Source organism: Diachasma alloeum, unplaced genomic scaffold, assembly GCF_001412515.2.
Source record: "Diachasma alloeum isolate Michigan unplaced genomic scaffold, Dall2.0 Dall_scaffold_00176, whole genome shotgun sequence".
Classification (NCBI taxonomy): domain Eukaryota; kingdom Metazoa; phylum Arthropoda; class Insecta; order Hymenoptera; family Braconidae; genus Diachasma; species Diachasma alloeum.
The window spans coordinates 2885801-2904670 of NW_021680342.1; the positions used below are offsets into that span (position 1 = coordinate 2885801).

At 39.0% G+C, this 18870-nt stretch overlaps 2 protein-coding genes across 3 annotated transcripts in view; one reads left to right on the top strand and one right to left on the bottom strand.

The window, feature by feature from the left end:
- Positions 1 to 5840, top strand: part of LOC107036079 (sodium- and chloride-dependent GABA transporter 1) — a 6585-nt gene extending 745 nt beyond the window's left edge. For both annotated transcript variants that reach the window (XM_015253825.2, XM_015253817.2), the window contains exons 2-9: positions 1161 to 1454; positions 1941 to 2241; positions 2326 to 2509; positions 2581 to 2848; positions 3380 to 3754; positions 3962 to 4264; positions 4343 to 4510; positions 5044 to 5840. In XM_015253825.2, the coding sequence (XP_015109311.1) occupies positions 1284 to 1454; positions 1941 to 2241; positions 2326 to 2509; positions 2581 to 2848; positions 3380 to 3754; positions 3962 to 4264; positions 4343 to 4510; positions 5044 to 5133 (1860 nt within the window). In that variant the 5' untranslated portion in view covers positions 1161 to 1283 and the 3' untranslated portion in view covers positions 5134 to 5840. The remainder of the gene's footprint in view (positions 1 to 1160; positions 1455 to 1940; positions 2242 to 2325; positions 2510 to 2580; positions 2849 to 3379; positions 3755 to 3961; positions 4265 to 4342; positions 4511 to 5043) is intronic.
- Positions 5841 to 5920: 80 nt separating this feature from the next.
- On the bottom strand, positions 5921 to 11976 carry LOC107036068 (contactin). The gene is made up of 4 exons (XM_015253805.1): positions 11888 to 11976; positions 9674 to 11642; positions 9297 to 9575; positions 5921 to 8418 (listed from the first exon to the last, which is right to left on the bottom strand). The coding sequence occupies exons 2-4, from the start codon at positions 11625 to 11627 to the stop codon at positions 6785 to 6787; spliced, it is 3867 nt and encodes a 1288-aa protein (XP_015109291.1). The 5' UTR covers positions 11628 to 11642; positions 11888 to 11976; the 3' UTR covers positions 5921 to 6784.
- Between the last annotated feature and the right edge of the window lie 6894 nt (positions 11977 to 18870).

An 18870-nucleotide genomic window follows, 5' to 3' on the forward strand; every position in this document is an offset into this window, starting at 1 on the left:
GGGGGGGGGGGAGGGGTTACTGGGGTTTTGTAGGTGGGTTGACCGATGATCGTGATATTTATTACGTAGAACCCCCCTGCCGGACATGCGTATTTAACGGTCATCCTATGAAAAAAAGAGAAGACTGTTGGTTGAGATATCTTTTTCTGTTGGGATACTGCACATCGCTTTGGTTTTGCTTTCAAGATCAGTGGGGAGATGTTCATGCAATTCATTTTGTTATGACTATGGGAGTCGCATTGTTGCGCTGAGAGAAAAAATTAATTCTGTGTTGCAGCCATTTGGCTGTAGAAAATAAAGAATGCCTTCGCCAAAACATAATCATTACCGTGGCTGTAATTGTCCTCGTAAGATATTTATGTGGCTCTCGGGTAATTATTTTTTCCAGTAAACACTGGTAATTTCCATGGAACAAATGATAATTTCAAGAGAAAACGTGAATTTTCTTAACGAAATTTGTGTTATTGGCAGAATTAAATAATTTCTAGGGGATATTTTTGGGGGAAAACTATTTTTCCTTTCCCTCGAATTCTTCTGAAAGTATTTCTGTCAATTTAGTCAATTTTCCTGAAGTAAATCTGTTCCACTCCATCAAATATTCTCACGTGGAACATACAATTTTTCCGCAGAACTCTTTTTTTCTCTCAGTTTGTGAAGGCAGTAATGAAGTGGTGGAACGTTAAGTCATTTTCGTTTTAGGCTAGGAGATTGTTCAATCTCTCTAGAATGAAAGCAATCATGGAAAACTCTTCTGTTCTTGAGTTGAGTTGACTTTCAAGTTTTGACACTTCATTACTGAGCTTTATCTTTGATGTTTTATTGACGTTTTATTAAAATACGAGCGACAGAGTCCGGGGAGTAATATCCACGGAGCTCAATTCGTGCTTAATATCGATACAAAGGAGAGGACCTAGAATGATAGATTGTGGTGACGTTTTTGCCCACTCACTCCCCATCACTTCCAGCCGTCATCTCCAAGGCGATCACTGAGAAATGGTGTCTAATCGTTTCCCGCAACTTTGCCTTCCGGGGTGACAATGGAACGCGAACGTTTTGGGATAATAACGGAGAAAGGAGGGTGGAGGAAAAATTATTGATTGCATTCTTTCTTTACGCTGTCGGGGAGAGAGAATTTATGGGGATAAATATAAAATGTGCAGGTTCGGTGTTATGACTCGGGGACATTTCCTCGTCTACCTGTAAGGGAACTGGGAATTTGGAAATAAATTCCGGGATAAGGTGAACGCGAGAGATCTGAGGAAATTGATCAGAGAGGTAGGAGAATGGATAAGGAAACGCCGGAGAGTTCGAGGGATCCTGAGCTCGCTGAGGCTGAGAACATCGATGAAGTCAGGGCGGCGCTCAATCTCATGTGCGCATCGACAACACCTAAGACAAAAGCACTGCCAGAAAGAGGAACATGGAGCACCAAATTAGATTTTATTCTCAGTGTTGTAAGTGAAAATATCACGGCTACACTGTTTCAGTATTATATTTGACATTTTATGGGAGAGAAATTCAAATTTTCCACAACTTTTTTATGCACAAATCAGTACATCTGCGAAATATGAAAATTGATAATATTCGATAAATATCAGGGAAATTTCACAGATTTTCAGTGATCCCTCCTTAATTTTTAGGAATTCATCGCCAATTTTTAGGGGTTCGCGATTGCAAAATTCTAAAATTCAGTGATTTTATCACTAATTTGTAGTGACATCAGCAATTTCCAGCGTTACTAATGTGCAGGGAAATGTCACTGATTTTCATGGACGCATCTCCAATTTTTGGGACTCTATCATCAAATTTCAGTGGTAAAAATGACCAATGACCCGGGAGTTTAACCAATAATTGGAGATTCCTAAAAATCAGTGACATGTTCCTCAAAATAAAAAAAAGCAATTTCTCTGCAGTAAGTTTTCTATATTTTTTCCGTTTAGGTTGGCCTGGCAATCGGTTTAGGAAATGTCTGGAGATTTCCCTACCTCTGCTACAAGAACGGTGGCGGAGCCTTTCTAATTCCATATTTCTTGGCCCTCATACTCGCGGGAATTCCCATGTTCTTCATGGAACTTGCACTCGGTCAAATGTTGACAATCGGTGGTCTCGGTGTTTTCAAAATAGCGCCCCTATTTAAGGGAATCGGTTATGCGGCCGCAGTGATGTCATGCTGGATGAATGTTTACTACATTGTTATCCTCGCATGGGCCATCTTCTATTTCTTCATCTCAATGCGACGCAGTAATTATTCAATGAGAGCAAATACGACTTTATTTCCAATTTCGGTCCGGACAATTGCAAGTTTATGTATTAATTATTTTCTAGCTTTACCATGGGGATCATGCGACAATCTCTGGAACACAAAGTACTGTGTGAACCCGTACGACAGGAGTCGGCTCACCTGTTGGGACCACATAACCAGGAATAACACACTAATTAAAATGTGCTCAGTCAATCACTTCAACGTTTCCGCAACAGAACTCACGGACCCCGTCAAAGAATTCTGGGAGTCAGTATTGCACGAAAGCTATCAATATCCAACAGTAATCGACAATTAATTTTCACCCGTGTCTGTTCCAGACGTCGAGCCCTGCAAATCAGTGGAGGAATCGAACAAGTGGGAACCATAAGATGGGAGCTCGCTGGTACTCTCCTTCTCGTATGGATTATGTGCTACTTTTGCATCTGGAAGGGTGTCAAATGGACGGGAAAAGTCGTTTACTTCACGTCCCTATTCCCCTATGTGCTCCTAACGATTCTCCTGATACGCGGAATTACTCTGCCAGGGGCTATGGAGGGCATTCGATTCTACGTCAGTCCTAATCTTTCGAAACTTAAAGAGTCTGAGGTAAGTTTTTATCCTCATGGTGAAGTTGAATTAGTGAAAATGAATTTTGGATAATATACAGAAAACAAAATGTTTTGATTTTCAGGGTCACGTCCCATCCTTAATTTTTGGGAAATCTACCCCCAATTTTTAGAGATTCGCGATTGTAAAATTCAACTCATGCAAAATTATGAAATTCCGTGATTGTGTCATTAATTTTTAATGACATTATCACTAAATCGCAGTGATATCGTCGTCCCCGCCCCCCCCCATAAACTCCTAAAAATCCTGGAAATCAGTGACATTTTCCTGAAAATCAAAACGGTTTTTTTCTGTATGTGGAAATGAGCGATGATGTGGAAATTTTCCTGGAGAATTTTCTCCTTGCGACTCTCACTTACTAAAGTATGGAAAACTTTGCTGTCTCTCTGAGAGAAATTGACTCAGTCATCTCGTTTTATCGCTTCACTGCTCACAAAAGTATTTTTTAATCATCTGTCATGACACAATTTCATTCATTCATAAAATGTATTAATATTTAATATTCATCAGGTTTGGATCGACGCAGTCACCCAGATTTTCTTCTCCTACGGGCTCGGTCTAGGAACCCTGGTGGCCCTCGGAAGCTACAACAAATTTTCGAATAACGTTTACAAAGACGCCCTAATCGTTTGCTCAGTGAATTCTTCCACCAGTATGTTCGCGGGTTTCGTCATATTCTCGGTCGTTGGGTTCATGGCCCATGAGCAGCAGAAACCCGTGGCTGAGGTGGCAGCCTCGGGTCCTGGTCTGGCATTTTTGGCTTATCCATCTGCTGTACTTCAGCTACCTGGGGCTCCACTGTGGTCTTGCCTGTTCTTCTTCATGCTGCTGCTTATTGGATTGGACTCGCAGTTCTGTACTATGGAGGGATTCATCACTGCCATGGTACAGCTTTTTGTCAGTCAGTCAGTCATTATCGGCATAATCCAATTGCGGGTGTGCTGTATGCCCACATATTCAACAATAACACAACTTAACAAATCGGGGGCATAACAACAGTGAGAATATTCTCTCATCGTGTTATGGTTATGACAATTTCTTTTGACTTTCATAGACGAATGTTACTTAATTGGAATCAATGCTGATTTTAAGGTGGACGAGTGGCCTCAGCTTCTCCGCAGAAGGAAAGAACTGTTCATAGCGATCGTGTGCGTGATCTCCTACCTGGTCGGTCTATCCTGCATATCCGAAGGTGGAATGTACGTCTTCCAAATCCTCGACTCATACGCTGTCTCCGGCTTCTGTCTCCTATTCCTCATCTTCTTCGAGTGCATCGCCATCAGCTGGGCATTTGGCGTCAACCGATTTTACGATGCTCTGCGTGATATGATAGGATACTATCCACTCGCATGGTGGAAATTCTGCTGGACATTCACAACACCAATGATCTGTATCGTACGTGCCTTTAATGTTATGGGAGAGGGAGGGAAATCTCAATCATCTTCACTGTTTTTCATTGCTTTTGGGTTTTAGGGGGTCTTCTTCTTTAATCTCGTGCAATGGACGCCGATCAAATACTTGGATTACGAGTATCCCTGGTGGTCTCATGTTCTCGGATGGTTCACGGCACTATCCTCCATGCTTTGCATACCTGGTTACATGATTTATAAGTGGCAGACGACGCCTGGAACCACAGCTCAGGTGAGATTCTAATTATGTCTTGATTCACTCCATTTGATGCTGTTTCCTGCACTGATCACGGAGAAAAAAATCTTAATTTTCAGAGACATTTAACCGATTTTAAAAAATCTGTCTCGAATTATTAGGCACTAGCAATTGCGAAATTCATATTTAAACATTTCTTAAGATTATTTATCTTCTCGTGATCACATTGAACTCACTTCATCCCGTTTCTATAAAAATATCAGATTTGTTAAGTCATCTTCAGAGACTTTCATGCCCTCTCGGCTGAGATTTAATGGCGCAAAGTTTTCTCCGGGTTTTAATAGTTTTTCTTTTCTCACTCCCGAGACCTCGTAATCAATCTTGTCAAGGGGCGCCAGAAAGCCACCGTTTCCTCAAAATTTTCAAACAAATTTCCTGCGCAAACTTATTAATATTTTCCAAACCCAATATATAAATGCCGATAACTTTCGGCAGATAATTTGTTCAAAAATAAATCGTTCTGTCAGAGGTTGTTAATTTATCCATTAATGAACACTTTCTCTTTTCAGAAATTCAAGTTGCTCATTAGAATAGAAGATGATGTGCCGAGTTTGCGGGTAAAAATGGGCCTGCCAGCTGTAGAACTAGCGCCACTATAGGCACATCAAAATTTTTGTTTTCAAATTTAACTAATCATTGTTTCACAAACAAACAAATGCGCGTTAATTATTCTCCGTGATTGCTCACCCACTGATCCTTTCTACTCTCAGATCACCATCAATGAGCTGAAGTTGCGGTTGATGAATTCAATAAGAAAGAATCTTTTCAAGAATTACAAACGCGATTACTTACTGGCCTTAGATGACTAGTATAAATAACTGTAGGTTCGAAGGTGTTCAATGAATGATTGAGCGCGATCGCATTTCGATTAGAGGCGGTGGAAATAATGATTGAAAAAATTGAATCTTAGTCGTTGCCTGAGTCTAGAGCATTCCGTGGTTCGAGTTAAGTCGTAGTGGTATGAAATAATGCCCTGGGAAATTAGTTTCAAGTGGTAATGACGTACAAATAGAACAACAGAAGTTAAAAATGAAATATCATATTAATGCCATATATAAATTATTGTCGATCATTGCTCTCTGTTATTTATAAATAATTGTGTATATGTTAAATCAATCAGTATGTAACTAGATACCTTAGTCACTACTCTATTTATTTTTTTCCCGAATATCTTCGATTATTTGTATTTTTATCATTTCATACATATCCTGAGTTTTTTTAATCGCAATAACAAATGTTTTTTTTTGTGTAATCCGAATGTATCTGAATTCTCGTTAATGAGTCAATACGAATCATCATTGTGTATCAAAAAATTGAATAAATACAGTTTAATGGAAAATCTCGTAATTTTTCTTGATAAGAAAAGCAAAAAAAGCAACAAACATATTGTAGAAAAATTCTTTTTTATTTTCTCATCGTATAATTTTCATTTTTTCGAGTTACAATAGTACAAAAAACCCACAATCATTTGGTTTCTCTTTTACAAAAATGCAGAAATGCAAGTACAAAGAGAATAATATCGTCGTAATAAATTTGCACAATTTATCGTCTTTACATTTATAAAAATTCACAATTTACAGATTTTACACAAACCATCTTTACTTTAGTCATCTGTATCAAGTGCTTCAACTCTCGAAGTTATAGAGTTACTTCAATAACACTGTGCAATTGTTTTCATTCAAAAAAGATTACTCAATATTTATACACCATTATTATTTGCTGCATGTGATGCATATGTTGACGGAATCGTTCATTTATTCTTTACAGTACCAAGTAAGAAACCCGTGGTCAAATATATATTATTCACCTCGGCACGTATGGACGGAAAAATTAGTTGCGCTTGAGGACAACACAATAAAAAAAGAGCACTATAATTACATTATAATTCCTAACCGATAAAAAAGTAATCACTGTTTTGAACACGGATCAACTCTACGTAAAACAAATAGGAGTTAGTTGAATGGAAATAAAAACAAAAAAATTCAGATCTTTCGTTCGAGCGGCCCAAACAATTCTCGTTAATCGAGAACAAATTGTCTATCAAAATGATGCACCTACCCTGAGATTAAATTACCTCCAAAAATATCAAACTACTTCAGCTGTTCGCTAAAATACAAACTGTAAGAACACTTCAATTGCTATTTCCTCCGTGTAAAATATTAAGAATTCATTATCAATATAAAAAATACGTCCGCAAAATTTCTCAAATTAATTACAGGCCTCACCACCCTGAAGATCCTAGGCCCCCAGTTAAACGAAGCCTAATCTCCACAGAAGAATAATTACACAAATCCCCAAAGCGGAGTCCAAAATCTTATTGCTCGCGGCGTTTCTGAACAACGCTGGATCCCCCATTTGGAATGTATTAGGTGGACTCGACATTCTGCCATCGCCACCTCTGCTGAACCCAAGAACCCGAAGATTGTACGTTTTCCCCGGACTCAAATTATAAATATACCCCTCGAGTTTTTCCCCAGCAGGAATGATAGTATCATTAGCTGTGCTCATATCCTGATCAATCTCCCAGATACGTATCTTATACCCATCAAGCGGTTCCTCATCGAGACTAGGCTGTACATATCTCCAAACAACCCTGACAGTTGATGGATTAACATCATAAACAAACACCGAGCTCGGTGGATTCTGCGGTGGTTTTCTGAATGTCCTCTCCCGAAACCTCTCACTCTCAGGTCCCGCCCCAGCTGAATTATAAGCCATAACTTTGACGTAGTAGAGTGTGTCGGGTTGTAAACCGACGATGAGAGCCCAGGGTCTCGTTGTTCGAGAAAGATAGTAAACCCCCTGCTCCTCCTGCCTATTAACCGGCCAGTACTTGAGCCTGTAGCCTGTCAATTTACCCCTGACTATTTCCCTCGTCTCCTCAACTGGCGCCCAGGAGACATTCAAACTTGTGCTATTGTAACCAAAAGCTGAAACCCTTTGTGGTTGCACTTGTGGCATGTCTTCGGCGCTGAAAATTGTAGCTACCTCAGAAATTGGACCGGCCCCTGCTTCGTTGATGGCCTGGACCTTGACTTCGTACTCTGTGTAGTAGTTCTTCTTGTCGACATGCACCACAGCCATACCCACGTCGCCGTAGTCCTTCAGGGAGAGGGACTGGAATTCTAGGTCTCCTTTGCGACGCCAGTATACCTTGTAGTAGATGTCACGTCCATGTTGATCGGCCGGAGGTAACTTCTCCCAAGTGATTGTCAAGTCGCCGAGTTTACCACCACCTCCACCCACGTTAGCTGGTGCTCTCGTTGGTTTGTCTGGTGGAGTGCTGAACTGGGGAGAGGGTAGGGAGAGCGGACCGTAGCCATATTCATTAGCTGCGGACACAGCAAACTCGTATGTTGTGTAAGGCTTCAGAACATCCTCCAGTTTAGCACTTTTGCGACCTTTGTATCTATCAATCTCCTCTGCTTTTACGTTCTCTGATATGTTGAACCACTCATTTATCCATCTTGTTCTGGCGGCTATTGTGTACATGAAAATTGAACCTCCATTGAACGCACCGTCTGTCCATTCCAGAGTTACTGAGACTTTTCCAAGGTCCACTACTGACACTCCACCTGGAGGCCCCGGGGGACCTTTCACGGTCAATGTTGTGCGACTCGACACGTCTCCCACTGCAGTCTTTATCGTGCACTCGTAGTCACCAGCGTCGGCGAGGGTGACGTTGATTATGGTGAAGACTCCTCCGTCGATTCGCAGACGGGGGTTATCCATCAAGTCTTTGTCTCTTATTACTATGCCATTGTGCTTCCAGATGTAGGCGATATCCAGCATTTCGTCTGCGTCCGCTTGACAGCGAAAGGTTTGATTGTACATCACTGCGGTTGTTATTCCAGGGGGGAGAGTTTTAACGAAGTTCGGACCACCTGGAGAAGGTTCAATGAACGGTTTAAAGTGGGAATTAATTGGGAGAAAATGTTTTTCAATTGAAGAAATTAAGATATGTGGGAAAGCTTTGAGACATGAAAATTTCGTTCTTCAATTCAAAGACCAAACTCATGTTGATTCTGTGCATTAAAAGAAAAAAGACATGTTCTCGAAGAAATCTTGTTTGATTCAGCAAAATCTCGGTAATATTGTCGCAAAAATTGTTTCAATTACAAAAAGTTATTATTTTACGGCATTCAAAAAATCTTATTATTAATATTATACTTCGAAAGATGTTCAGTTTATGCAAAACAAGCAAGAGTAGTGATTTGCTTTTCCTATTTCATACTCAAAGATAAGAAATTAACTCCTCAATGAATAATAATGAAGATATTATAACAATATCGTATCTTAGAAACCCAACATTTTTTTATTATATTCACTTTATGACATATTTTCATACTGGAAAGGCACCAGCTCGCGTGAATGATCCACCTTTTGAGTACAATATTTGGAAGCGATGCGACTATACATGTTTGACACAGTCGTATGTTATAATGAAACAATTTATATCTTGACATTATTCATATAGATATTAATTATCAACTTGCGAAAATATGTTTTTTTTTCTTAACCTTTCGAGATATAGATCAGACTTTTCATTGGGGAAAATTCTGTTTTCTCAAATCCAGCATAACATTTTCTTCAATTTCCTCAAAATCTTCAATGACAAGCTCTCATTTTTTTTCATAGATAAATTTGTAGTGAAAAACAATATCAGAGGTAATAATTGAGTCTTCAAAATTATACACAGTTATGTATGCGATACTCTTTCCCAGATCGATAAAAAAATTGAATAAATGACCTATGAACTTACGTAATACAATGAGTCGTCCACGTGTCTCATCATTGCCATACTGATTCGTAGCAGTGCACACATACGTCCCTTCATCATCAACAGACACTGGGCTGATGATCAAATTGCCATTAGCAAGAATTTTCCTCGGTCCTCCAGCACCTATGATATTCCCATCTTTTTTCCAAATAAACTTGGGTCTCGGTGCTGCCTCTGGATTACAAACAATCGTGACATTCCCTCGGTCCGCCGCGTACGTCTCAGATTCCATCGGATGTTTTTTGAACGACGGTTTCATCGCTGAGAAAAATAACTCCGTAAAACAATCATGGAAACAATCATTGAAACTCCATAAAACCAAAATAAAAATGAATTCACACTTAATGTCCAATGCTTACATAGAACTCTCAATTGCCCCGAAGAGTATGTAGTCTTCAGTTGATTCGTCGCCCGACACTGATACATCCCAGCATCGTCCTCCTCCACCCTCTGAATCTTCAACACGTTATCCTGTATGAAATACCTATCCCTCTCCTCCCCCCTCAGCGTAGTATTATCCAACAACTGCCCATTCCTAAACCAATGATAAGTAACATCGGGATTCCCAAAGGCTTCACAAGTCCAGGTGAGATCAGACCTGAGATCCACATGCTTATCCTCCAAAGGAATCGTGAAGTTCGGTGTAGCTTGAATAGTCAACCAGACCGAATTCTCAATAGAAGCCCTGTCGTTGAAAGGTCTGCAGACATACTCCCCCTGATCCTCAACCCGCACCCGAGGTATCACAAGTACCCGATTATAACTCTGATAGACAACGCCCCTCGGTAATGGAGCACCCCTCCTCGTCCAATTGTACGATGGCACTGGATACCCAAAAGCTATACACTCCAACCTGACCTCCTCCCCGGCAATCGGAGCCTCTGGGAAAACCTTCGGAAAGTTATTCGGAAACTTCAGCTGTTGATAAGTCGGATGAGAATTAACGTGAAGCGGGAAGAACGGTCCATTTCTCCCAGTATCCGACGCTATACTCTGAACATTGCAGGAATAATTGCCCCTGTCGATGGGCTCCAAGGCAGAAAAGTAGAGAGCCCCATCGTTCGACACGAAGACTCTCTTGTCCTCCTCCACGAAATTCGGGAAGTAATCGCGCGTCCAGTAGTACTTGACCCCTGGGTAATGCTGCGGGGGATCGCAGTACACAGCCTTGCCCCAGTTCTGGTCCCCACGTTCCTCTGATCTCTTCAGATTGAACTCGAGAATGTACCCGAACGACAGCACAACGGTCTCCGACATTATCACACCGAACTTATTACTAGCTTTGCAGTGATAAGCACCTCTGTCCTTCGCCTGATCAGGATTGTAGATGATCAGATTGCCCCCACTGAGGGTGTACCTGGGGTTCTCCAGCGGGTCAATCGGCACTGCATAGAGTCTAGCGTTATCATAATCCTCCTTGAACCATTCGTACGTCGGGGTGGGGTACCCCCCTGCGAGACAACTCAAGGTAACTTCATTGGTTAGCCTTCTTTTGGAGACATCGAAGACTTTGCTAACAGGTTGTTTGATGAAATAAGGCCCTCGTGGAATCTCCCTGGGGTTATCGATCTCAATTCCATAGGTGTAATCACGATCGTCGTCAGCTAGATTCTGCAGCATTGATACCTGCGCCTCGCAGATGTACTGAAGAGGTTCATAAGACGAAATCTTCTCCAGCCCCCAGCGTTTCAAGCTGTCGCTGAAGTTGTAGGCCAATGCATCACGGTTTAGATTATATCCATCGTTGGGTTCAGGTAGAAAAGCGTTCTCCATGTTAACGAGTTGGGACCCATCGCCTTCGTTGGACCAGTAACCTCCCGCTTGTCTAGCTCCTGTGTACCAGGGTCTGTGTTGGGGGTCCTGCCACTGGAGCTGTTGCAGCAGGAAGCCATGCTCCTCGACTGAGTTTATGGAGACCAAGTCACTCTGATACGCCTGGCAATTGCGTTTCGCATCCTCTCGGCTGCGGAGAGGACTCTTTATGAAGCGGTAACAGGACTCTTGGAATCTTACCCAGTGCTTCGGACACTTGTGCTCGACTTCACCGTAATAGTATGTCTGTCCTCCACTCCAGGAGTTTCCGCCCCAATTCGGCTGGGGATTGCTCCAGGCATTCTGGGGCTGATCGTTGAAGGTGTTCGGGGGCTGATTTGGCTGGGGATTTTGTTGGGAATTGCTCCAGGTGTTTGGTTGCTGATTGTTCCAGGTGTCCGATGGCTGATTACCCCAATTCGGCTGTTGATTGACATCTTGTCCATTTATGGGGAGGGTCTTCACGATGCAGAATACGGTCAACAGGTATGCACGATTCATCGTGCTTACTTTGATCTTTAAGACGAAAAATCACAGGCTGTTAGGCACTTTTGGGTGTGAATACGCGCGATGATGAATGAAATGTTTTGAGAATTACTCATTGAGTCATGGTATAATTGTGTTGTCCGGAGTAGGGAGGAGATAGGGAGTGGTCAGTGCACTATTATAGTCGTTAGTGTATACGGTATGTCTGGAACTTTTCGGAGGAATGCATGAATTGCCTTATGAAGAAAGGGTTTAGGAGCTTTATTCACACTTACCTGGATTTTTTTATCAGTCAAACCACGTTATTTCTCGTGAAAATCATGGGAATAAACAACACTCATTACGCGGTTATGCTCCGCACGACTCTTTCGATTGGAAAATTGTTATCGTAGGTGGCACCACTGGCGAACAGGTGCAGTAATAGTTTTCGGTTTGTTTTTGTGGTAGAACTGATAATTTTTGAAAAAGACTCGCGTTCGAAACGAAACGTCTGCAATTAGAGCGCTTCCGCTAAATTGATGTCATTTGAGACAATTAATTTCGATTGATTATAAAGTCCAAGTGTAATTGCTGGTGAATGTTTGGAGGGTATACTGCTCATGCCATCTGTCATCGAACAGCAGAAGTATTAAGTTGTCATTCCCGAGAGAATATTGTACCGATGCGTTTCAACGGCGATCAGCGCATGGTAGCATAGGACGGACTAATTCAGCGCAATAATTAAACACTTGTCATTATAAAACTCAAGTATAAAACACGTTGAACTCTGGCTTCCAGAGTGCCAGGAATTTACGATGATGAGTCATAATGACACAGATAAAAACGATCAATGTGTGTTAGTATTCTCAGTCAAAACAGATTTATCCATCTCGCAATTATTATATCTCCTCAGCGGCATAAATTGGGTCATTACTCCTATCGATATGGTTTCTTCCTCGAATTATGTTCACTTTCGTGATGAAACTCGTGAAATCACTCTTCGTGTTCAAGCGATAGTGAGTAAGAGCGAATAAAGAGGGAAATTTGTTACAATAAAGCGAAACCTTTCATTCTCAAGCCTCGGTTGCACATGAAGATTGCCGTATAAGTTGTTCTGTTCCTGGTCTAATTCAGTACTGAGAATTCAATTTAGAAATTCATCCAGGACAATCATAATTTTCCAGACAATTGAAAAAAACTTAGACTTTCGACTGCACTGTTTGCCTCCTAAACAGCATAACGCAGTATGGAGGAAAAAGTTAGTCATGGATCTCAGTAATTGCGCGGCATATTGACCTTTCAGAATTTTTTTTTTGCGAAATTTTAGCGAAAAATTCAATAATTCTTGTGGAGACTGCAATATCTGAATGAGCAATTTCCCAGACTTATTGCATTCTCTAGTTAACTGTTAATTTTTTTTTGAAATTCAAGAAATAAGTCTTTAAATTTTTGATATTGTGAATTTCCATTCAATTTGAGATAAAATCGTTCATAAAATGTTCTAGGAAATTCCAGAAAATTCTATCATCCATGTTAAAAGATCATTGATATTTCTCTCACTCGAATTTTCAATAGATTTATAATTCAAAATTAAAACTGCCTGGGTTTTCTGCATTTTATCAATTCATTATTATTATTATTATTCTATTATAATGATTAGAAATTAATGAAATTATCATTGTCAGGTCCACATTATAAAAAAAATAATTATTCATATGTGGACAGTTCACGTGTAATTTCCTTGAATATTCCAGAAATTAACAGATGTTTTAGTAATGACAGATATCGAGAAATCACATGAATGAGTCGTTAAAAATTCAGGTATAATTTCCACTAATATTTCTCTCCGTGCGGGTGTAATGTACCGAACGCCCTGAAACTCATATCTACATGCATTCAAACACGCACAAATACAATAGATATCTAACAGTGTCAACTTAATTAATTGTTAAATTGCGAAACACCCGAGTGTCTCATACGGCTATCTGATTCTACATACCCACCGACATGGGTGCATGCACTCTATGGCGCGTTTGTTACGTAACGGGGTCCCAGTTTATAGCTGGAGTCCTCGGAAATACAAACAAAATTCAACGGAAAAGATATTGTAAAATTCATACGAACGATGATGCTCTTCAGGCATATATGCTTTCAGTCTTGTGCCGAGAGATTCTAGTCCCCCTGAGCTTTATAAATATAAATCGACAGAATCTCCACGCCACTGGTGATGCAATTGGAATCTCCGCATGTTCAGTTATGGGTAATCACATTCGAAGAACATAAATCAGTTTATTTTACTAGTTATTATGTTCATAAAATGTAAATATTTGACTGAAGGCCTATGGTCGATGGCCAGTTGCAAGTTTATACATGAACTTGCAACAAATTTCATTCAAAATAAAATAAAATCAATCAGTTTCGAGAAAAGGAATGATTTTTCATAAAGAGTTCACTAGGAAATTTCAGAAAACTGACATTGAATGCCAAAAATTATCCAAAATAAAATAAAATGGAGCAATCTTGAGGTACACTCTTCGAAAAGGAATGAAATTTCATGAACTGTTTATTAAGAATTTTCAGGATAGTGACACTGAATGGCCTTTAGGATGAAAAAGTAAGGAAATCACCAATTTCACTGAAAATTAAATAATATTTCAAAATTCTGAACTGCAGGAAGACGAGAATTCCCAAATTCATTTGAATTTTCAATCACAACATGAAAATTCAAGAATCAAATAACCTGAATTTTCCCTATCTCTGTTAATTTTTACGGAATAGTTGCCGAGAAAATTAGTTTCCACAGATTCTTTCATAAAATTATGAATTTTCAATGAAAAAATTTCTTGAAATTCCAGTGGATTCATAATATGATGAACATTTTCAAGAAATGTGTTGGGGATTTCAGCCAAAAAAATCTAACAATGTATCGCGATGACTTTCTTCCAAATATCATCATCTGTTCGAACATTCAAGTAATTAATCGACACTTTATCTCCTCGATTGATGATTAAATATCGCGAAAACAGCTCCAAGAAAATCAAAAGATTTCTCGATGTTCTTTTCCTCGCATGATCTCATCCTGAATATATTATCAACAACAACAACAGCTATTACAACTCTATAACAATGCGTCAAATAAGTTTTTTTATGAGTCTTCGCACGAGTGAATGTAAGGAGAACTGGACGAGTGCATTTAAAAATTCATAGATTATATTATCCAACCTGGAATAATTATAAACTCCTCTCGACATCTTGACACCAGCATCTCCAAGGTCTTTACTTCCTACATCACAAGAGCAACACAGTCTATTTGCGCGCATCACTAGCGACGACACGTTAATGCATCGTCCTTGACGAGGACGATGTGGAAATAAATCGAGTGTAAATTGACCAGGAGCGATTGCTGATGCCTTGTGTAAATGGCTTTAATGGGTGTAGAGATCCTGTGGGTAAAATGTCAGTGGACAACTGACTTTTTAATTTAAAATTAATTCAACAGATTTGTCCCTGTAACTGTGATTGAAATTGATTTTTCGAAAGTAGATACTTCAATGAAACCTAAGCAATTTCCAATTAAATCCTCCAAAGGAAACGATGGGTTATTAAAAAAAATGATGAACGCATATATTTATTTCAACGAAAACGTTCCGATTAAATGAAATTAATAATTAATTCCATCGAGATAAACCCTTCATTTATTCAACTAAAGTATTTTTTGATACGTTTACAAATAATTTACGTTGACAATTATTTGATACGATTATAAATTATCTAATTCAAATAAACCATTTTTCCGCGTGCAGAAAATTTTGCTAATTGAAATATTTCTGGGTCGAATTATTCACTGAGGGACAAAAAGTTTTTTGAGAAGTACGTTTTTAGTTGTATTTAAACAAAATTTCTTGACCAAAGTTTATTTTTCTCAGTGCGAAATATTTTACTCTTGGAAAATTTTCGAGCCTTGATGCGAATGAAGACGTGCTTCTTAAAAAACTTTTTTTTATTCCAGTGTATGTCTTGGAGTCAACGGAAATTGTGAGAGTATAATGGGAATTCCTTCCTTTACGTTCGCCATGAAAGAGTTTTTGTTGTCACGTTAGGGGCAGCAATACACGGAAAGCGTATAATTCTTGGATGAATTATGCAAAACACAATTGCCAAATCATTTAATTTCATTTTCACTTCAATTTTTGCGTTGAATAACATGTACTGCCCAGACCCAATAGATATTTCCCAAGAACGATTGAAATTCTTCTCTTTATTTCCTCCATGAAAGATATTTTTTTTGTCATGTCAGGGTCGTCAATATATGCGCAGAAAGCGTATAATTCTTCAACAATTATGTAAGCCATAATTGCTAAACCTATTTAATTTTCTTGTCTTCAGTTTTGTATATTAACTGAACTCTATTGAAATTCTTTTATTTACTTCCCCCATAAAAAACATTTTTGGAATGTCAGAGTCTCCATACATAAAACCGCACTAACAAATTTATTTGCACAGACAATTAACAGTTATGTCGTTACTCCGTTCAATGTTAATTCAATTCAATTTGCATCTCAATGATTTGTTTCCATAAATGCATTCATCTTCAAAACCACCCCCCACCCTACGCGGTCGAGGTGAGCCTCAGGTAAGTATAGAATTAAAAAACAAACCACATATTCAACGATGTAATTGACGACATGAAATCCTTCAAAGCTACAGCCTGTCTGCTTTGGAATATTTACGAGAGGTAATAAAAACCGGCGAAAAAAAGCACTTAATGGAATGTGAATTAGAAATGCTTTGAGAGACTCCAGACACGTACGGGTTATACCGTTCACCGGATGATATGAATACTTCCTCCTTTTCGATTCAACCACTCTGGGTCTCTGTGAGCTCTCAAGGCCACTGTGGTTATTCGTACAGTATTCTTATTTTACTCCAGATGATACGTCAACGCGCGTATGGTTACCATAACGACCATGACCATCCCCCTCCCCTCCCGCCGCGGTAGTAAAAATCCCCCTAGAAACTTGTGCACACCCCATCCCCCCCTCCAACAATTGTTTCATTATTTTGCAGCCCCATAGTGTGTAATCTCCCATCTCCCATTTTCGCAGGGTCAGAAGCCGAAAATGTATTGTGTCTGATAAAATCGTTGAGGATTTTCATTCAGATCTGAATATATTTTGTGACTTTTTTATTATTTGCTACACTGATAGAATGATTCATTTATTCCAAACAAAATTCGTTAACTATTAACAAATGGTAGAGTTGAATATGACCAAATGAATATTCGTTAATAGTTAACGAATGGTTCACTTGAATGGCGAAAGTCAAGTCAAACAAGGCTCCTCAAATACACATTCGTTAACTATTAACGAATGAACATTTGGTGGGACCGAATAGACCCTAACCTCCAACCAAAATCCATTCGTTAACAATAACTAATCCGTTCTATCAGTGTAGTTCGTCTTTTTTAATAGATTTGAGGAGATTCAAGCGTATTAACCTTTTTTTTAATCCTTTCCGATTTTTTGAATTTAACGTCGGAGCTTCCATTAATGCCTCATTTGACCCTAGGTTACTAAATGTTTTACAATGATTTTGTTCAAATGTTGACGGCCTAATTTGATTGTATATTTTAAACCGTTAGACGCAAAATAGAAAAAATATATCTGATTTTTCAGTGTACTTCTTGAGAAAGATTCTGAAATATTCTGAAAGATTTTGAAATACACGGGGAGAAAAAATCATGAATTTTCAATTAATTGAGAATTTAATAGTGTATTTACCCACATTTCCGGGACATCGATTTCCGTGGAATAATTTAACTGAAATTTACATTTTCAATCGGTTTTTCCATCAAATTGTGAATTTTCGATTACGGAATTCCCCAAAATTTTAGTGAAATTGTGACCTGGCAAAAATTTTCAAGAAGTGTGCTTATATCCTGAATTCATGGGCAAATGATTTCTATTAGAAAACATTAAAAATTCTTCTTATCTGAAATTCCCTACAAAAAACAAGTTCAACATTTTCTTCTAAAATCAACAGACTAAAGATTGGAATTTCACCGTAAAATACCAACGAATTGTGTTCATGAAAAGTATTGAGATTCCATTGTGTCAAAAACAGTCTTTGCAATCTCGAGGTCAATAATGCCTCAGCCCACCCACCTCCAACCCCCATTCCGCTTATCGAACACATGACACAATCTAGCACTCTTCGATCTACAGAGAATGAACAAAATTTTTTGCGGCTCAAAGTGACATGCTGCTGTACCACATTCATCATCTAGATTGCCCCGAAGCTGAATTGAGACAGAGTAACCGAACTACCAGAATTGGTGTACATATTCACACATGGTGTTCAGATAAAACGGGGTTCTTGGAAAAGTTGTCCCGCGATCGATCATCACTGCACGTCTGAACGCACATTACATGTAACGTCACTCCTCCTTGCGCCAATAAGACCTCAAAATGTCGTGTACAAAAAGGGTTGTTGGTGGAAAACATAAGGAGGGATGGATTGAGTCACGTGTTTGGCATTATAACATCGTCTCGCGTGTGACTACATCAAATATACACAGGAATTCTATTTAGGCTGCATTGCTAACACTATCGCAACTGTGTGCCTTCAATTTTCATCAATTACGTGTCGCAACGACCCAATTTACCATACAAAATAGCGTTCAAATGTTGCTGTTTGTACATGACAAAATGATAAATTAATGTGAAAGAATTGTTATATAATTCATCTGCAATTTCGTGGAAATGTATTTTCACTTCATAACAATTGCTGTAGTCTCCATGACATTCTCAACTTCCAACTTTCTGAATCCCTGATGGATTATTACCCAATAAGTAGAAATAACAAGTTTACTTCTTTTTTCATTTTCGCATTCCACTGGAGCTTTCAGTTGTTTTTTTTTCCATTAAAGTTGCATTTCCATTTCCACCCAAACAATCAACAGTTATGTCCCAATTCAAGACCAAAATAGCATTCAAATATTGTTATTCTCCCTTGACAAAATAATGAATGAAAACGAATAAATTGTTACCCAATTCACCCGCAATTTCTTGAAATGCATTGCTACTTCATAACAATTGTTCCACTCTCCCTGAAATTTTTAACTTCCTGAACCCTCGACGGAATTCATTACCGAATAAGTGAAAATAACAATTCTCCCATTTTTTTCATTTTCTCATGCCACTCCATCTCATTAATAATCGTCACCAACAATGTGAAATTATTTTCAAGAATATAGTCACGCTCACCTAGTAGTAGTCAC

Coding starts and splice junctions, on each gene's coding strand:
- LOC107036068 (XM_015253805.1), bottom strand. CDS start 11,627: ATGAATCGTGCATACCTGTTGACCGTATTCTGCATCGTGAAGACCCTC. Junction 9,576..9,673: donor GGGGCAATTGAGAGTTCTAT/GTAAGCATTGGA, acceptor TATTTTTCTCAG/CGATGAAACCGTCGTTCAAA. Junction 8,419..9,296: donor TGGACGACTCATTGTATTAC/GTAAGTTCATAG, acceptor AACCTTCTCCAG/GTGGTCCGAACTTCGTTAAA.